At 41.8% G+C, this 21,551-nt stretch overlaps 1 protein-coding gene and 1 long non-coding RNA gene across 2 annotated transcripts; both read right to left on the reverse strand.

Moving 5' to 3' along the window:
• Positions 1-1,734: 1,734 nt before the first annotated feature.
• On the reverse strand, positions 1,735-2,294 carry LOC137105414 (uncharacterized). Its single transcript, XR_010911815.1, has 3 exons — positions 2,156-2,294; positions 1,880-1,945; positions 1,735-1,809 (listed from the first exon to the last, which is right to left on the reverse strand). It is a non-coding gene; the product is annotated as an uncharacterized lncRNA (long non-coding RNA).
• A 15,848-nt stretch (positions 2,295-18,142) lies between these two features.
• On the reverse strand, positions 18,143-20,965 carry LOC137106094 (uncharacterized). The gene is made up of 4 exons (XM_067489107.1): positions 20,698-20,965; positions 18,793-18,843; positions 18,648-18,722; positions 18,143-18,525 (listed from the first exon to the last, which is right to left on the reverse strand). The coding sequence occupies exons 1-4, from the start codon at positions 20,963-20,965 to the stop codon at positions 18,143-18,145; spliced, it is 777 nt and encodes a 258-aa protein (XP_067345208.1).
• Positions 20,966-21,551: the final 586 nt, after the last annotated feature.

Consider the following 21,551-nt stretch of genomic DNA (forward strand, 5'->3'; position numbering starts at 1 on the left):
CTGCATCATGTCAATCAACTCTCTAGCCTTCCCTGTCATAGTCCCAACATTCAAAGTCCCTACTGTCAGTCCTACATTCTTAACTTCCCTCTTCTCTCTGTTGCTTCGAACACACCTTTCTCATCTCCTTCTTCGACTTCGACCAACAGTAGTCCAATTTCCACCGGTACCCTGTAGGTCAACAGCACCGGTGGCGGTCGTTATTGATCCAGTATGGAAGTCATTGTCACGATTCGCATGTTAAATTTGGCATGCGTTTTAATTTGGATGCCCTTCATGACACAACCCTCTGAATTTATTCAGAGTTGGGACTAGCACAAGAAGACACTAGCTTGCGCCCCCTTGCACTTGCATTATACAAAAGGCAGATGGGGAAAACCATGAACTTAAAATGCATATGTAACCAGGTGGTGAAAATCACCTATGTGGGTTCTTTATTTCTTCCCGCTGATGGACACTGAGTAAAGTTTACCAAATTAGAAATTTCAAAACAAACAGAACCCCACAAACACTAGAAGCCCAGTGCTAGTTCTAGGGTCAATAAAGTAGGATGAAAACCTTCAAAAAGAAGAATGATACAACTAGATTCAAAATTTCACACAAATATGGCAGTGGTACCTCTGTAGGGTGGAAAAAACAGAAAACATTCACAACTCATAGTACATAGTATGGTTCTCATTAACATTTGCATTTCCCATTTCTTCAAAACAATGTACATGAAATACCAAAAAAAAAAAACTCCAGAAAACATTAGTTTGTCCTGCCTCACAGATATGATGCTGCATGGCTTGTGTTTTTGATCCACAAGCATTTACACACCGTCTCCAACTGCAGTCATTCCCCCTCTTTGAGCGCGTAATGTTTCCCTTCACCTGAGCACAATACACTTCTGAAACTTTTGCCTTTTGAAACTCGTCAACACAACTAAAATCAAGTTGACAGTGATTTACACCACCTGGCTACATATGCATTTTAATATCATGATTTTTCCCCTCTACATCTGCCTTTTGTATGTGGTTCATGTTTTCCTCATTTGGCAGCCAAGGACTACATTTAAATTTCCTAGTAATGGTGACAAGAGCCTTGACCCCAACAATGATGCTTTCCTGAATGGCCACAGAAAGAACAGACGCCAACTCACAGAAAGCTTGAGGAATCCTTACATGTTCCATTAATAGACAACAAAACAGCAGTTTGTTTTATGTTTGGTTTTATTCAAAGGCAGATACATAAATTCATGCCCCGAATTCCAAATTTAAAAATTGCAATCTGAAAACATAATGCTATTGCGTTACTGCTGACAGGGTGTTGTAGTCGCCAGCCGGTGCGTCAGCCACCAAGGTGGGAAAGACAGTCGTGGCTTCGTGGTCCCTGGCCGGTGCGTCGGCCAACAAGGTGGGAAAGACAGTCGTGGCTTCGTGGTCCCCGGCCGGTGCGTCGGCCAACAAGGTGGGAAAGACAGTCGTGGAGTCGTGGTCCCCGGCCGGTGCGTCGGCCACCAAGACAGTCGCGGTGTCGTAGCTACTAAGTGTAGCACTGGGGTTAGCAAGAGGGCTGTTGGCCTCCGATGTTGTTGCAGTGTCCACACCGGGGTTGTCAGCCACCAGTTGCGCTGGATGAGACATTTGGTAAACAAAGGTGAGTTTGACAAGCTCTGAAGATTAACACTGGGAAATCATCTTGGCTCCATAGAACCTTTAATTTTACTAGTAGGGTTTGAGAAAAATCCTTCACCCTCTTTAGCACGTTGAATCTCAGTCTTCACTGAGTGGAAAAGTCTAAGGGCCTTCTCTATGGAGTTCTCCACATCTGCAGGGCAATAACATTAAGTTAATGTCAGAAAGAAGCTCTGAAAACATCCTGTCAGGAATGTTCTTACCTCTGAGGGTCCTATGTGGTCCACTGTTCTGTCTTTCATTTGTGCCACCACCTGCCAAACAAGAGCCTGTGGACAGTACAGTTGGTGTTAATCTGAGGTTTGTGTTCTGATGGTACAAACACACCACAACCCTGTTTCAGTGACAATGATGCTTCAGGAATTTGGAAGTTATGCAGAAGTTATACAAAAACACTAAGAACCAAAAGACTGCAGTTTTAACACTGCTGCTACATTGACTACAGTCTCCTGTGGACGACAAGTTTCCCACATTCAAACCTTTGGCAAGACAAACAGCCAGCACAGAAATCAGCAGGACTCCAACAGCTCCCATTGTTTGCAGTCACTAAGAGAACCTGCTACCTGTGCTGCAGGAGCTTTAAAAAAGCTCAACATGTCGGTGACACAGCTGCTGTTCATCACCTTTAATTTTGTCTCCCTTCACAGGAGGAACTGATAGTTGAGACTCAGCTCTTCCTGTGACAGGTATGTGATGCAACCAATCAGCTTATCAAACGGACACTGATAACAATCACCTTACAAAAGGTTATAGTAGCTGTTTTGAAGCAAACCTAATATGAGTGCATCTCACAAAATCACACTCCTCTGGTAAAGGCCATATTTTTTATTATTTAATTTAAAAAGTGAAACCTATTCTAGATGAATTACAAGTAAGTTCACCGTGTTTGTGAAGGATGTTGATTGTCTCCTGCACAACTGGATATTTAATTTAAAAATTACAACATGAATAAAGTTTCGAAACATTTCACTTTACTTTGTAAGCAATCTAGAATATACAGTATAAGAGTTTAACTTTTTTACTTAATTCACAATATTCTTTTATTTTTTAAATCCACCTGTACAATCACAAGTTAAGCCCAGACAGTAAGAATGATCTTTAAAACATGAAGATTCTGAAATATATCACCAGTTTACACATCTATGGAAACTATGGAACAGTCACAGAAGGACCTGTCAATTGCCTCAAATACCTATTTTTCTTAAAAATCATTAACACTGATTTAAGTTAGAGATCAGAGAACACAAACCTCAGATTAACACCAACTGTACTGTCCACAGACTGTTGTTTGGCAGGTGGTGGCACAAATGGAGGACAGAACAGTGGACCACATAGGACACTCAGAGGTAAGAACACTCACCTTTGTCTCTTCCAGTGCAACTGTCAGCAAATGAAGTGGCTGACAACATCACCGTGGACACTGCAACAACATCAGAGGCCAACAGTCCTCTTGCTAACCCCAGTACTGTGAGCAGGTATGAAGCCACGACAGCAGTAACTCTAAAGCATTATGTTCTTAGCTTTTCACATGTGATTTTAAATAGGAATCTTGAGCATAATTATTTATTGATCTACTAAATTCAATTCAATTCAACTCAAAGTCCTCTCAAGCCACTTTACAGAATGAAGTCAAGACTATAAAGATGTATAGAGAAAACCCAACAATTCCCCCTTGAGCAATCCATAAGCAACAGTGGAGAGGAAAAACTCCCTTTAACGGAAGAAACCTCCAGCAGAACCAGGCTCAGGGTGGACGACCACCTGTATTGACCGGTTGGGGTGAGTGGAAAGTGAAGAGAGAAAAGAAAAGAGCAACAAGAGCGACAACAAATCTGCCTTTGAATAAAACCAAACACAAAACAAACTGCAGTTTTATCTTGTCTCTTTATTGAGAATAAAGTTGTCCTGTGACCATTTTCTGCATGATGCTGTAAGGATTCCTCAAGTCAGAGAAAAGTTGGAGTCTGCTCTGAATGACCATTCAGGAGAGAATCAATGGCTCAATGTTGTGGTGGCTGAGGCCCTGGCCAGCAGCAGCAATACCACTACCTGAAACAGTCAGGACAGATTTATAAAGCAGGAAAGACACTACTACTTCCTTTAAAAGATGGTAAATGCCCTGCTGATACTTCAGTGTTCATTACTGACTTCATAGTGGGGGCTGAAGTGTTTCGGAGCACATTATTAAAAAGTGGTTCTAATGTTGTGGCCCCCTAGCTTTCATTTTAAAAATGGAAGCCAAAATATTAGAACTGATAGCTTTACTTTTTAAATCCCTTAAAATCAGTTTATTTGTACATAGTTTGATCCATATTTTTGTTCAAACCCTTTAAGCTGACGGTGCACACAAAGCATTCGTTTCAGTTGTAACTGTAGCTACTACACTGTACCAAGTGTGAATAGGTTTTTCCATCTTCGGTACTCAGCTGTGTGACACCATCAACGCTTAGCACAACAGGTACCCTGAGGCTGGCTGAGGGAAGATTAACCATGCTGCAGCAACAACAGATCAAAATTTCTTTATTTGCCATTTATACATAAACACACAGACTTAGGCATATAGGAAATCTTGTGCAGGACTCTCTTGGAGTCAAGTAGAACGTTAAAAGCCAGAGAAATAACACCTAGTCTACAAATGAAATTAACTAAAAACGAAATGATAAATAAAATGGACAATATGAGAATACAAAGGTGGATTTCAAAATATTGCACAAGGTATTGAACATAACAGTATTGTACATGTGTTTTACATAGTGAGGTAATGAGAAGTAATTACACATTTCCCATATTTTGTATTTGCCATCAGTCTTGCTGTGGCAGGAAAAAGCTGTTATAAAATCGTCTTCAGTGAGTGATGATACTGTCCACTCTACGATGTCTGAGGACGTAGGTGCAGTTTTTGTGTGTGAGCAGGATGAAATGAGTCTGATTATATTCACAGCTCTTTTACTGCAGCGCTGTGTCTATATTGTGTCCATAGCAGGAAGTTGAGTCCCAATGATCCTCTTTGCAGTATTTCTAACTCTTTGAAGAGCCTTCGTCTCTGCCTGTGTGGTGTTTCCATATCAGACAGTGATGCAAGTAGTGAGGGTTCTCTCTGTCCTCTGTATTCCTGGGTGAGAGGGCACCGATTCAGCCCAGCTTTTCTAATCTGCCTGATGAAGTATGGTCGCCGCTGTGTTCCTAGACCAGCTCAGGTCAGATGTCAGATGCCCTCTCCACCTCGGTCCTTTTGATGATCACAGGCTGCAGAGGGAAGGGGTCCTCCCAAAGTCTATTATTTCTTTTGTCCTGTTTATATTAAGGATGAGGTCGTTTTTCTCTCCTAGTATGTTGTTTACTAAGCTTCTGTAACCTGACATGATGAGGTTCAGGACGGTGGTGTCATCGTCATATTTAATGATAAAGGTGTTTTCCTGGGTGGAGACAGTCATAGATATACAGGGTGAAAAGTCTGGGGCTGAGACAGCAGCCCTGCAGTGAACCTGTGCCGATTGTGAGCTTGGCAGGCAGTCTTTCAATCAGGAAATCCAAAATCCAGTTATGGGTGGGAATTGGGACTCAAAGTTTTGAAACTCAGCAACAAAACTGCAACACCACAAAAATCAAGTTGACAGGATATACGTGATTTTCACCACCTGGTTACATATGTATTTTAAGGTCATGATTCCCCCCCCCAATCTGCCTTTTGTATGTGGTTCATGTTTTCCTCATTTGGCAGCCAAGGACTACATTTAAATTTTCTGGTACTGGTGACCAGAGCCTCAACCCCAACATTGATGCTTTCCTGAACAGCCAAAGAAAGAACAGACGCCAACTCACAGAAAGCTTGAGGAATCATTACATAATGATACACAAAATATACACTGACAACTTCATGCTCCATTAATAGACCAGACAGCAGTTTGGTTTTATTCAAAGGCAGATACATAAATTCATGCCCCGAATTCGAGATTTAAAATTGCAATCTGAGAACATAATGCTATTGCGTCACTGCTGACAGGGTGTTGTAGTCGCCAGCAGGTGCGTCGGCCATCAAGGTGGGAAAGACAGTCGTGGCTTCGTGGTCCCCGGACGGTGCGTCGGCCACCAAGACAGTCGCGGTGTCGTAGCTACTAAGTGTAGCACTGGGGTTAGCAAGAGGGCTGTTGGCCTCAGATGTTGTTGCAGTGTCCACACCGGGGTTGTCAGCCACCAGTTGCGCTGGATGAGACATTTGGTAAACAAAGGTGAGTTTGACAAGCTCTGAAGATTAACACTGGGAAATCATCTTGGCTCCATAGAACCTTTAATTTTACTAGTAGGGTTTGAGAAAAATCCTTCACCCTCTTTAGCACGTTGAAGCTCAGTCTTCACTGAGTGGAAAAGTCTAAGGGCCTTCTCTATGGAGTTCTCCACATCTGCAGGGCAATAACTTTAAGTTAATGTCAGAAAGAAGCTCTGAAAACATCCTGTCAGGAATGTTCTTACCTCTGAGGGTCCTATGTGGTCCATTGTTCTGTCTTTCATTTGTGCCACCACCTGCCAAACAAGAGCCTGTGGACAGTACAGTTGGTGTTAATCTGAGGTTTGTGTTCTGATGGTACAAACACACCACAACCCTGTTTCAGTGACAATGATGCTTCAGGAATTTGGAAGTTATGCAGAAGTTATACAAAAACACTAAGAACCAAAAGACTGCAGTTTTAACACTGCTGCTACATTGACTACAGTCTCCTGTGGACGACAAGTTTCCCACATTCAAACCTTTGGCAAGACAAACAGCCAGCACAGAAATCAGCAGGACTCCAACAGCTCGCATTGTTTGCAGTCACTAAGAGAACCTGCTACCTGTGCTGCAGGAGCTTTAAAAAAGCTCAACATGTCGGTGACACAGCTGCTGTTCATCACCTCTAATTTTTTCTCCCTTCACAGGAAGGACTGATATTTGAGACTCAGCTCTTCCTGTGACAGGTATGTGATGCAACCAATCAGCTTATCAAATGGACACTGTTAACAATCACCGTACAAAAGGTTATAGTAGCTGTTTTGAAGCAAACCTAATATGAGTGCATCTCACAAAATTACAATCTGGTAAAGGCCATGTTTTATATTATTTAATTTAAAAACTGAATCTTATTCTAGATGAATTACAAGTAAAAGTAAAGGATTTCAAACTTTACTCTAAGGTTCACCCTGTTTGTGAAAGATGTTGATTGTCTCCTGCACAACTGGATATTTTATTTAAAACTTACAACATGAATAAAGTTTCGAAAAATTTCACTTTACTTTGTAAGCAATCTAGAATATACAGTATAAGAGTTTAACTTTTTTACTTAATTCACAAAATTCTTTTATTTTTAAAATCCACCTGTACAATCACAAGTTAAGCCCAGACAGTAAGAATGATCTTTAAAACGTGAAGATTCTGAAATATATCACCAGTTCACACATCTTCGGAAACTATGGAACAGTCACAGAAGGACCTGTCAACTGCCTGAAATATCAATTTTTCTTAACAATCATTAACACTGATTTAAGTTAGAGATCAGAGAACACAAACCTCAGATTAACACCAACTGTACTGTCCACAGACTGTTGTTTGGCAGGTGGTGGCACAAATGGACGACAGAACAGTGGACCACATAGGACACTCAGAGGTAAGAACACTCACCTTTGTCTCTTCCAGTACAACTGTCAGCAAACGAAGTGGCTGACAACATCACCGTGGACACTGCAACAACATCAGAGGCCAACAGTCCTCTTGCTAACCCCAGTACTGTGAGCAGGTATGAAGCTACGACAGCAGTAACTCTAAAGCATTATGTTCTTAGATTGTCACATGTGATTTTAAATAGGAACCTTGAGCATAATTATTTATTGATCTACTCAATTCAATTCAACTCAAAGTTATCTCAAGCCACTTTACAGAATGAAGTCAAGTCTATAAAGATGTATAGAGAAAACCCAACAATTCCCCCTTGAGCAATCCATAGGCAACAGTGGAGAGGAAAAACTCCCTTTAACGGAAGAAACCTCCAGCAGAACCCATCCAAACCGTGACCGGTTGGGATGGGTAGAAACTGGAGAGACAAAAAAAAGAGCAACAAGAGCGACAACAAATCTGACTTTGAATAAAACCAAACACAGCACAAACTGCTGTTTTATCTTGTCTCTTTATTGAGAATAAAGTTGTCCTGTGACTATTTTCTGCATGATGCTGTAAGGATTCCTCAACTCACTGTACTGTACTCAGCCCGTCTAATCTGACATAGTTATCAAGGCTATAAGGGAGGGTGGCATCTCCAAAGACCAGAGTTGTTGGTTTACTCTGTAGTTTCTGACTGTCTGGATTCCCTGCCACATGCTGGTTGTGTAGTAGCTCTTAGGTTTTTGGGAGTATTCCCTCTCTGCAGCTCTGATGGATTTCTGTAGCTCATACCAAGGTATCCTGTACTCCACTTGATCCCCTGACTTGAAAGCCTCCTGGGTCTTTCTGATTTTATGTTTGATATCCATGTTAAACCAGGGTTTTTGGTTGGGAAAAACATGCCCGGATTTGGATGAGGTGCACCAGCTCCTGCCTGCAGCTGCTGATGTAGTCACTGTAGCCTCTGTGACTGGTTTCGCCATGAGCTGATTGCTAGATGATACCCAACTATTTATCTATGGAACCAGATGAAAAAATTTAGTTAATCAAGCTTCAAGCCTAAAAGACATAAAGGCCTGGAGGTCCCACAATTGTTTACTTCTAAACTCAGACAAATCGGAAGTCATAGTATTTGGGCCCAAAAATCTCAGAGATATGATGTCCAATCATATTTTTACTGTAGATGGCATAAGTCTGGCCTCCAGTACTACTGCAAGGAACCTTGGACTTATTTTTGACCAGGATTTGTCCTTTACCTCACATATAAAACAAATCTGTAGAACAGCCTTCTTGCACCTACGGAATATTGCCAAAATTAGGAGCATCCTGTCTCAAAGTGATGCTGAAAAACTGGTCCATGCATTTGTTACTTCTAGGTTGGACTACTGTAATTCCCTACTTTCAGGATGCCTCAGTAACTCCCTAAAGAGCCTGCAATTAATCCAAAATGCTGCAGCAAGAGTGCTGACTGGAACTAGCAAGAGAGATCATGTTTCACCTTCACTAGCTTCTCTCCATTGGCTTCACATTAAATCTAGAATAGAATTTAAAACCTGCTTCTTGCATATAAACCTCTGAACGGTCAGGCTGCATCATATATATGACGCCAGGGCAAATGACCACACTTCAAATAACTCTTTGTTCTTTATTTCTTAAAATGGTATAAATTTTCTTCCCACTGATGGACAGTGACTAAAGTTTAAAAAAAAATTAGAAGTTTCAAAAAGAACAGTCTCCAACTGCAGTCATTCCCACTTGTTGAGCCCGTAATGTTTTACTTCCTGTATTTTTCCTGGCAGCCCTTCACCTCAGCACAATACACCTTCACCAGCGCAAACATTTGCCTTTTGAAACTCTGCATCACAACAAAAAAATCAAGTTGACCGTGATTTTCTCCACCTGGTTACATATGCATTTTAAGGTCATGATTTCCACCTCTACATCTGCCTTTTGTATGTGGTTCACATTTTTTCCACATTTGGCAGCCAAGGACTACATTTAAATTTCCTGGTACTGTGACAAAAGCCTCAACTACAACATTGATGCTTTCCTGAACGGCCACAGAAAGAACAGACTCCAACACAGAAAGCTTGAGGAATCTTTACATCATGATGCACAAAATATCCACTGACAACTTCATGCTCCATTAATAGACAAAACAGCAGTTTGTTTTATGTTTGGTTTTATTCAAAGGCAGATACATAATTCATGCCACGAATTCCAAATTTAAAATTGAAATCTGAGAACATAATGCTATCGAGTTACTGCTGACAGGGTGTTGTAGTCGCCAGCCGGTGCGTCAGCCATCAAGGTGGGAAAGACAGTCGTGGCGTCTTGGTCCCCAGCCGGTGCGTCGGCCACCAAGGTGGGAAAGGCAGTCGTGGCGTCTTGGTCCCCAGCCGGTGCGTCGGCCACCAAGGTGGGAAAGACAGTCGTGGCGTCTTGGTCCCCAGCCGGTGCGTCGGCCACCAAGGTGGGAAACGCAGTCGTGGCTTCGTGGTCCCCGGCCGGTGCGTCGGCCAACAAGGTGGGAAAGACAGTCGTGGCGTCGTGGTCCCCGGCCGGTGCGTCAGCTACCAAGACAGTGGCGGCATCGTAGCTACTAAGTGTAGTACTGGGGTTAGCAAGAGGGCTGTTGGCCTCCAATGTTGTTGCAGTGTCCACACCGGGGTTTTCAGCCACCAGTTGCGCTGGATGAGACATTTGGTAAACAAAGGTGAGTTTGACAAGCTTTGAAGATTAACACTGGGAAATCATCTTGGCTCCATAGAACCTTTCATTTTACTAGTAGGGTTTGAGAAAAATCCTTCACCCTCTTTAGCACGTTGAAGCTCAGTCTTCACTGAGTGGAAAAGTCTAAGGGCCTTCTCTATGGAGTTCTCCACATCTGCAGGGCAATAACATTAAGTTAATGTCAGAAAGAAGCTCTGAAAACATCCTGTCAGGAATGTTCTTACCTCTGAGGGTCCTATGTGGTCCACTGTTCGGTCTTTCATTTGTTCCACCACCTGCCAAACAAGAGCCTGTGGACAGTACAGTTGGTGTTAATCTGAGGTTTGTGTTCTGATGGTACAAACACACCACAACTCTGTTTCAGCAACATGATGCTTCTGGAAGTTATGCAGAAGTTATACAAAAACACTAATAAACAAAAGACTGAAGTTTTAACACTGCTGCTACATTGATGACAAGTTTCCAACACACAAACCTTTGGCAAGACAAACAGCCAGCACAGAAATCAGCAGGACTCCAACAGCTCCCATTGTTTGCAGTCACTAAGAGAACCTGCTACCTGTGCTGCAGGAGCTTTAAAAAAGCTCAACATGTCGGTGACACAGCTGCTGTTCATCACCTCTAATTTTCTCTCCCTTCACAGGAAGGACTGATAGTTGAGACTCAGCTCTTCCTGTGACAGGTATGTGATGCAACCAATCAGCTTATCAAATGGACACTGTTAACAATCACCTTACAAAAGGTTATAGTAGCTGTTTTGAAGCAAACCTAATATGAGTGCATCTCACAAAATCACACTCCTCTGGTAAAGGCCATGTTTTTCATTATTTAATTTAAAAAGTGAAACCTATTCTAGATGAATTACAAGTAAGTTCACCGTGTTTGTGAAGGATGTTGATTGTCTCCTGCACAACTGGATATTTTATTTAAAACTTACAACATGAATAAAGTTTCGAAACATTTCACTTTACTTTGTAAGCAATTTAGAAAAACAGTATAAGAGTTTAACTTTTTTACTTAATTCACAAAATTCTTTTATTTTTTAAATCCACCTATACAATCACAAGTTAAGCCTGGACAGTAAGAATGATCTTTAAACATGAAGATTCTGAAATATATCACCAGTTCACACATCTATGGAAACTATGAAACAGTCACAGAAGGACCTGTCAACTGCCTGAAATACCTATTTTTACTCATTTACAATCAACACAACACTGATTTAAGTTATATGTACAAATGTGCTGTACAAACTGTACAAAATTCCTGAAACACATCTGACATCTAGCGACTTATTATGTACTAAGGTTTTCTGCGCAATCCCCAAATTCCTGAAGCATCATGTTGCTGAAACAGGGTTGTGGTGTGTTTGTACCATCAGAGAACACAAACCTTAGATTAACACCAACTGTACCGTCCACAGACTGTTGTTTGGCAGGTGGTGGCACAAATGGAGGACAGAACAGTGGACCACATAGGACACTCAGAGGTAAGAACACTCACCTTTGTCTCTTCCAGTGCAACTGTCAGCAAATGAAGTGGCTGACAACATCACCGTGGACACTGCAACAACATCAGAGGCCAACAGTCCTCTTGCTAACCCCAGTACTGTGAGCAGGTATGAAGCCACGACAGCAGTAACTCTAAAGCATTATGTTCTTAGCTTTTCACATGTGATTTTAAATAGGAATCTTGAGCATAATTATTTATTGATCTACTAAATTCAATTCAATTCAACTCAAAGTCCTCTCAAGCCACTTTACAGAATGAAGTCAAGACTATAAAGATGTATAGAGAAAACCCAACAATTCCCCCTTGAGCAATCCATAAGCAACAGTGGAGAGGAAAAACTCCCTTTAACGGAAGAAACCTCCAGCAGAACCAGGCTCAGGGTGGACGACCACCTGTATTGACCGGTTGGGGTGAGTGGAAAGTGAAGAGAGAAAAGAAAAGAGCAACAAGAGCGACAACAAATCTGCCTTTGAATAAAACCAAACACAAAACAAACTGCAGTTTTATCTTGTCTCTTTATTGAGAATAAAGTTGTCCTGTGACCATTTTCTGCATGATGCTGTAAGGATTCCTCAAGTCAGAGAAAAGTTGGAGTCTGCTCTGAATGACCATTCAGGAGAGAATCAATGGCTCAATGTTGTGGTGGCTGAGGCCCTGGCCAGCAGCAGCAATACCACTACCTGAAACAGTCAGGACAGATTTATAAAGCAGGAAAGACACTACTACTTCCTTTAAAAGATGGTAAATGCCCTGCTGATACTTCAGTGTTCATTACTGACTTCATAGTGGGGGCTGAAGTGTTTCGGAGCACATTATTAAAAAGTGGTTCTAATGTTGTGGCCCCCTAGCTTTCATTTTAAAAATGGAAGCCAAAATATTAGAACTGATAGCTTTACTTTTTAATTCCCTTAAAATCAGTTTATTTGTACATAGTTTGATCCATATTTTTGTTCAAACCCTTTAAGCTGACGGTGCACACAAAGCATTCGTTTCAGTTGTAACTGTAGCTACTACACTGTACCAAGTGTGAATAGGTTTTTCCATCTTCGGTACTCAGCTGTGTGACACCATCAACGCTTAGCACAACAGGTACCCTGAGGCTGGCTGAGGGAAGATTAACCATGCTGCAGCAACAACAGATCAACATTTCTTTATTTGCCATTTATACATAAACACACAGACTTAGGCATATAGGAAATCTTGTGCAGGACTCTCTTGGAGTCAAGTAGAACGTTAAAAGCCAGAGAAATAACACCTAGTCTACAAATGAAATTAACTAAAAACGAAATGATAAATAAAATGGACAATATGAGAATACAAAGGTGGATTTCAAAATATTGCACAAGGTATTGAACATAACAGTATTGTAGTAGGGGCGGCTATAGCTCAGTTGGTAAAGGCAGTTGCTTACGGACCACAGGGTGAGTGGTTCGATCCCCGGCCCTGGCTATATGTCGAAGTGTCCCTGGGCAAGACCCTGAACCCCTAACAGCCCATTCCCCCTCCCCAGCGAAGCAGTGCCGGTCCAAGCCCGGTAGAAATTGGGGAGGGTTGCGTCAGGAAGGGCATCCGGCGTAAAAACTGTGCCAAATCAACATGCGGACAATGATCCGCTGTGGCGACCCCGAACTCACGGGATAAGCCGAAAGGAGAGTAGTAGTAGTAGTAGATTGAACATAACAGTATTGTACATGTGTTTTACATAGTGAGGTAATGAGAAGTAATTACACATTTCCCATATTTTGTATTTGCCATCAGTCTTGCTGTGGCAGGAAAAAGCTGTTATAAAATCGTCTTCAGTGAGTGATGATACTGTCCACTCTACGATGTCTGAGGACGTAGGTGCAGTTTTTGTGTGTGAGCAGGATGAAATGAGTCTGATTATATTCACAGCTCTTTTACTGCAGCGCTGTGTCTATATTGTGTCCATAGCAGGAAGTTGAGTCCCAATGATCCTCTTTGCAGTATTTCTAACTCTTTGAAGAGCCTTCGTCTCTGCCTGTGTGGTGTTTCCATATCAGACAGTGATGCAAGTAGTGAGGGTTCTCTCTGTCCTCTGTATTCCTGGGTGAGAGGGCACCGATTCAGCCCAGCTTTTCTAATCTGCCTGATGAAGTATGGTCGCCGCTGTGTTCCTAGACCAGCTCAGGTCAGATGTCAGATGCCCTCTCCACCTCGGTCCTTTTGATGATCACAGGCTGCAGAGGGAAGGGGTCCTCCCAAAGTCTATTATTTCTTTTGTCCTGTTTATATTAAGGATGAGGTCGTTTTTCTCTCCTAGTATGTTGTTTACTAAGCTTCTGTAACCTGACATGATGAGGTTCAGGACGGTGGTGTCATCGTCATATTTAATGATAAAGGTGTTTTCCTGGGTGGAGACAGTCATAGATATACAGGGTGAAAAGTCTGGGGCTGAGACAGCAGCCCTGCAGTGAACCTGTGCCGATTGTGAGCTTGGCAGGCAGTCTTTCAATCAGGAAATCCAAAATCCAGTTATGGGTGGGAATTGGGACTCAAAGTTTTGAAACTCAGCAACAAAACTGCAACACCACAAAAATCAAGTTGACAGGATATACGTGATTTTCACCACCTGGTTACATATGTATTTTAAGGTCATGATTCCCCCCCCCAATCTGCCTTTTGTATGTGGTTCATGTTTTCCTCATTTGGCAGCCAAGGACTACATTTAAATTTTCTGGTACTGGTGACCAGAGCCTCAACCCCAACATTGATGCTTTCCTGAACAGCCAAAGAAAGAACAGACGCCAACTCACAGAAAGCTTGAGGAATCATTACATAATGATACACAAAATATACACTGACAACTTCATGCTCCATTAATAGACCAGACAGCAGTTTGGTTTTATTCAAAGGCAGATACATAAATTCATGCCCCGAATTCGAGATTTAAAATTGCAATCTGAGAACATAATGCTATTGCGTCACTGCTGACAGGGTGTTGTAGTCGCCAGCAGGTGCGTCGGCCATCAAGGTGGGAAAGACAGTCGTGGCTTCGTGGTCCCCGGACGGTGCGTCGGCCACCAAGACAGTCGCGGTGTCGTAGCTACTAAGTGTAGCACTGGGGTTAGCAAGAGGGCTGTTGGCCTCAGATGTTGTTGCAGTGTCCACACCGGGGTTGTCAGCCACCAGTTGCGCTGGATGAGACATTTGGTAAACAAAGGTGAGTTTGACAAGCTCTGAAGATTAACACTGGGAAATCATCTTGGCTCCATAGAACCTTTAATTTTACTAGTAGGGTTTGAGAAAAATCCTTCACCCTCTTTAGCACGTTGAAGCTCAGTCTTCACTGAGTGGAAAAGTCTAAGGGCCTTCTCTATGGAGTTCTCCACATCTGCAGGGCAATAACTTTAAGTTAATGTCAGAAAGAAGCTCTGAAAACATCCTGTCAGGAATGTTCTTACCTCTGAGGGTCCTATGTGGTCCATTGTTCTGTCTTTCATTTGTGCCACCACCTGCCAAACAAGAGCCTGTGGACAGTACAGTTGGTGTTAATCTGAGGTTTGTGTTCTGATGGTACAAACACACCACAACCCTGTTTCAGTGACAATGATGCTTCAGGAATTTGGAAGTTATGCAGAAGTTATACAAAAACACTAAGAACCAAAAGACTGCAGTTTTAACACTGCTGCTACATTGACTACAGTCTCCTGTGGACGACAAGTTTCCCACATTCAAACCTTTGGCAAGACAAACAGCCAGCACAGAAATCAGCAGGACTCCAACAGCTCGCATTGTTTGCAGTCACTAAGAGAACCTGCTACCTGTGCTGCAGGAGCTTTAAAAAAGCTCAACATGTCGGTGACACAGCTGCTGTTCATCACCTCTAATTTTTTCTCCCTTCACAGGAAGGACTGATATTTGAGACTCAGCTCTTCCTGTGACAGGTATGTGATGCAACCAATCAGCTTATCAAATGGACACTGTTAACAATCACCGTACAAAAGGTTATAGTAGCTGTTTTGAAGCAAACCTAATATGAGTGCATCTCACAAAATTACAATCTGGTAAAGGCCATGTTTTATATTATTTAATTTAAAAACTGAATCTTATTCTAGATGAATTACAAGTAAAAGTAAAGGATTTCAAACTTTACTCTAAGGTTCACCCTGTTTGTGAAAGATGTTGATTGTCTCCTGCACAACTGGATATTTTATTTAAAACTTACAACATGAATAAAGTTTCGAAAAATTTCACTTTACTTTGTAAGCAATCTAGAATATACAGTATAAGAGTTTAACTTTTTTACTTAATTCACAAAATTCTTTTATTTTTAAAATCCACCTGTACAATCACAAGTTAAGCCCAGACAGTAAGAATGATCTTTAAAACATGAATATTCTGAAATATATCACCAGTTCACACATCTTCGGAAACTATGGAACAGTCACAGAAGGACCTGTCAACTGCCTGAAATATCAATTTTTCTTAACAATCATTAACACTGATTTAAGTTAGAGATCAGAGAACACAAACCTCAGATTAACACCAACTGTACTGTCCACAGACTGTTGTTTGGCAGGTGGTGGCACAAATGGACGACAGAACAGTGGACCACATAGGACACTCAGAGGTAAGAACACTCACCTTTGTCTCTTCCAGTGCAACTGTCAGCAAATGAAATGGCTGACAACATCACCGTGGACACTGCAACAACATCAGAGGCCAACAGTCCTCTTGCTAACCCCAGTACTGTGAGCAGGTATGAAGCCACGACAGCAGTAACTCTAAAGCATTATGTTCTTAGCTTTTCACATGTGATTTTAAATAGGAACCTTGAGCATAATTATTTATTGATCTACTCAATTCAATTCAATTCAACTCAAAGTTATCTCAAGCCACTTTACAGAATGAAGTCAAGTCTATAAAGATGTATAGGGAAAAACCAACAATTCCCCCTGGAGCAAGCCATAGACAACAGTGGAGAGGAAAAACTCCCTTTAACGGAAGAAACCTCCAGCAGAACCCATGGGATGGGTACAAACTGGAGAGAGAAAACAAAACAGCAAAAAAGCGACAACAAATCTGCCTTTGAATAAAACCAAACACAAAACAAACTGCTGTTTTATCTTGTCTCTTTATTGAGAATAAAGTTGTCCTGTGACTATTTTCTGCATGATGCTGTAAGGATTCCTCAACTCACTGTACTGTACTCAGCCCGTCTAATCTGACATAGTTATAAGGGCTGTTAGGGAGGGTGGCGTCTCCAAAAACCACAGTTGTTGGTTTACTCTGTAGTTTCTGACTGTCTGGATTCCCTGCCACATGCTGGTTGTGTAGTAGCTCTTACGTTTTTGGGAGTATTCCCTCTCTGCAGCTCTGATGGATTTCTGTAGCTCATACCATCCTGTACTCCACTTGATCCCCTGACTTGAAACCCCCCCAGATCTATGGAACCAGATGAATGAAATCAGTTAATCAAGCTTCAAGCCTACAAGACATAAAGGCCTGGATGTCCCACAATTGTTTACTTCTAAACTCAGACAAAACTGAAGTCATAGTATTTGGGCCCAAAAATCTCAGTGATATGATGTCTAACCATATTGTTACTCTAGATGGCGTAAGTCTGGCCTCCAGTACTACTGCAAGGAACCTTGGAGTTATTTTTGACAAGGATTTGTCCTTTACCTCACATATAAAACAAATCTTTAGAACAGCCTCTTTCCACCTACAGAACAGGAGCATCCTGTCTCAAAGTGATGCTGAAAAACTGGTCCATGCATTTGTTACCTCTAAGTTGGATACTGTAATTCCCTACTTTCAGGATGCCCCAGTAACTCACTAAAGAGCCTGCAATTAATCCAAAATATTTCACCTTCACTAGCTTCTCTCCATTGGCTTCCTATTAAATCTAGAATAGAATTTAAAACCTGCTTCTTGCATATAAAGCTCTGAACGGTCAGGCTGCATCATATATATGACGCCGGGGCAAATGACACCACACTTCAAATAACTTTGTGTAGGTTCTTTATTTCTTAAAATGGTATAAATTTTCTTCCCACTGATGGACAGTGACTAAAGTTTAAAAAAAAATTAGAAGTTTCAAAAAGAACAGTCTCCAACTGCAGTCATTCCCACTTGTTGAGCCCGTAATGTTTTACTTCCTGTATTTTTCCTGGCAGCCCTTCACCTCAGCACAATACACCTTCACCAGCGCAAACATTTGCCTTTTGAAACTCTGCATCACAACAAAAATCAAGTTGACAGTGATTTTCACCACCTGGTTACATATGCATTTTAAGGTCATGATTTCCCCCTCTACATCTGCCTTTTGTATGTGGTTCACATTTTTTCCACATTTGGCAGCCAAGGACTACATTTAAATTTCCTGGTACTGTGACAAAAGCCTCAACTACAACATTGATGCTTTCCTGAATGGCCACAGAAAGAACAGACGCCAACACAGAAAGCTTGAGGAATCTTTACATCATGATGCACAAAATATCCACTGAAAACTTCATGCTCCATTAATAGACAAAACAGCAGTTTGTTTTATGTTTGGTTTTATTCAAAGGCAGATACATAATTCATGCCACGAATTCCAAATTTAAAATTGAAATCTGAGAACATAATGCTATCGAGTTACTGCTGACAGGGTGTTGTAGTCGCCAGCCGGTGCGTCAGCCATCAAGGTGGGAAAGGCAGTCGTGGCGTCTTGGTCCCCGGCCGGTGCGTCGGCCACCAAGGTGGGAAAGGCAGTCGTGGCGTCTTGGTCCCCAGCCGGTGCGTCGGCCACCAAGGTGGGAAAGGCAGTCGTGGCGTCTTGGTCCCCGGCCGGTGCGTCGGCCACCAAGGTGGGAAAGGCAGTCGTGGCGTCGTGGTCCCCGGCCGGTGCGTCAGCTACCAAGACAGTGGCGGCATCGTAGCTACTAAGTGTAGTACTGGGGTTAGCAAGAGGGCTGTTGGCCTCCAATGTTGTTGCAGTGTCCACACCGGGGTTTTCAGCCACCAGTTGCGCTGGATGAGACATTTGGTAAACAAAGGTGAGTTTGACAAGCTCTGAAGATTAACACTGGGAAATCATCTTTGCTCCATAGAACCTTTAATTTTACTAGTAGGGTTTGAGAAAAATCCTTCACCCTCTTTAGCACGTTGAAGCTCAGTCTTCACTGAGTGGAAAAGTCTAAGGGCCTTCTCTATGGAGTTCTCCACATCTGCAGGGCAATAACATTAAGTTAATGTCAGAAAGAAGCTCTGAAAACATCCTGTCAGGAATGTTCTTACCTCTGAGGGTCCTATGTGGTCCACTGTTCTGTCTTTCATTTGTTCCACCACCTGCCAAACAAGAGGCTGGGGACAGTACAGTTGGTGTTAATCTGAGGTTTGTGTTCTGATGGTACAAACACACCACAACCCTGTTTCAGTGACAATGATGCTTCAGGAATTTGGAAGTTATGCAGAAGTTATACAAAAACACTAAGAACCAAAAGACTGTTTTAACACTGCTGCTACATTGATGACAAGTTTCCAACACACAAACCTTTGGCAAGACAAACAGCCAGCACAGAAATCAGCAGGACCCCAACAGCTCCCATTGTTTGCAGTCACTAAGAGAACCTGCTACCTGTGCTGCAGGAGCTTTAAAAAGCTCAACATGTCGGTGACACAGCTGCTGTTCATCACCTCTAATTTTCTCTCCCTTCACAGGAAGGACTGATAGTTGAGACTCAGCTCTTCCTGTGACAGGTATGTGATGCAACCAATCAGCTTATCAAATGGACACTGTTAACAATCACCGTACAAAAGGTTATAGTAGCTGTTTTGAATCAAACCTAATATGAGTGCATCTCACAAAATTACAATCCTCTGGTAAAGGCCATGTTTTTTATTATTTAATTTAAAAACTAAAACTTATTCTAGATGAATAAAAAGTAAAAGTAAAGGATTTCAAACTTTACTCTAAGGTTCACCGTGTTTGTGAAGGATGTTGATTGTCTCCTGCACAACTGGATATTTTATTTAAAAATTACAACATGAATAAAGTTTTAAACATTTCACTTTACTTTGTAAGCAATCTAGAATATACAGTATAAGAGTTTAACTTTTTTACTCAATTCACAATATTCTTTTATTCTTTAAATCCACATGTACAATCTCAAGTTAAGCCCAGACAATAAGAATTATCTTTAAAACATGCAAAGTCTGAAATATATCACCAGTTCACACAACTATGGAAACTATGGAACAGTCACAGAAGGACCTGTCAACTGCCTGAAATATCTATTTTTCTTAACCATCTTTTACAATCAACACAACACTGATTTAAGTTATATGTACAAATGTGCTGTACAAAATTCCTGAAACGCATCTGACATCTATCGACTTATTATGTACTAAGGTTTTCTGCACAATCCCCAAATTCCTGAAGCATCATGTTGCTGAAACAGGGTTGTGGTGTGTTTGTACCTACAGAGAACACAAACCTTAGATTAACACCAACTGTACCGTCCACAGACTGTTGTTTGGCAGGTGGTGGCACAAATGGAGGACAGAACAGTGGACCACATAGGACACTCAGAGGTAAGAACACTCACCTTTGTCTCTTCCAGTGCAACTGTCAGCAAATGAAGTGGCTGACAACATCACCGTGGACACTGCAACAACATCAGAGGCCAACAGTCCTCTTGCTAACCCCAGTACTGTGAGCAGGTATGAAGCCACGACAGCAGTAACTCTAAAGCATTATGTTCTTAGATTGTCACATGTGATTTTAAATAGGAACCTTGAGCATAATTATTTATTGATCTACTCAATTCAATTCAATTCAAAGTTATCTCAAGCCACTTTACAGAATGAAGTCAAGACTATAAAGATGTACAGAGAAAACCCAACAATTCCCCCTGGAGCAAGCCACAGGCAACAGTGGAGAGGAAAAACTCCCTTTAACGGAAGAAACCTCCAGCAGAACCAGGCTCAGGGTGGACGACCACCTGTATTGACCGGTTGGGGTGAGTGGAAAGTGAAGAGAGAAAAGAAAAGAGCAACAAGAGCGACAACAAATCTGCCTTTGAATAAAACCAAACACAAAACAAACTGCTGTTTTATCTTGTCTCTTTATTGAGAATAAAGTTGTCCTGTGACTATTTTCTGCATGATGCTGTAAGGATTCCTCAACTCACTGTAGTGTACTCAGCCCGTCTAATCTGACATAGTTATCAAGGCTGTTAGGGAGGGTGGCATCTCCAAAGACCACAGTTGTTGGTTTACTCCTGTAGTTTCTGACTGTCTGGATTCCCTGCCTCATGCTGGTTGTATAGTAGCTCTTAGGTTTTTGGGAGTATTCCCTCTCTGCAGCTCTGAAAGTTTTCTGTAGCTCATACCGAGCTATCCTGTACTCCACTTGATCCCCTGATTTGAAAGCCTCCCGGGTCTTTCTGATTTTATGTTTGATATCCATGTTAAACCAGGGTTTTTGGTTGGGAAAAACATGCCCGGATTTGGATGAGGTGCACCAGCTCCTGCCTGCAGCTGCTGATGTAGTCACTGTAGCCTCTGTGACTGGTTTCGCCATGAGCTGATTGCTAGATGATACCCAACTATTTATCTATGGAACCAGATGAAAAAAATTAGTTAATCAAGCTTCAAGCCTACAAGACATAATGGCCTGGATGTTCCACAATTGTTTACTTCTAAACTCAGACAAAACTGAAGTCATAGTATTTGGGCCCAAAAATCTCAGAAATATGATGTCTAACCATATTGTTACTCTAGATGGCATAAGTCTGGCCTCCAGTACTACTGCAAGGAACCTTGGACTTATTTTTGACCAGGGTCTGTCCTTTACCTCACATATAAAACAAATCTCTAGAACAGCCTCTTTCCACCTACAGAACAGGAGCATCCTGTCTCAAAGTGATGCTGAAAAACTGGTCCATGCATTTGTTACCTCTAGGTTGGATACTGTAATTCCCTACTTTCAGGATGCCTCAGTAACTCCCTAAAGAGCCTGCAATTAATCCAAAATGCTGCAGCAAGAGAGCTGA

This window comes from Channa argus, chromosome 20 (assembly GCF_033026475.1).
Source record: "Channa argus isolate prfri chromosome 20, Channa argus male v1.0, whole genome shotgun sequence".
NCBI lineage: Eukaryota > Metazoa > Chordata > Actinopteri > Anabantiformes > Channidae > Channa > Channa argus.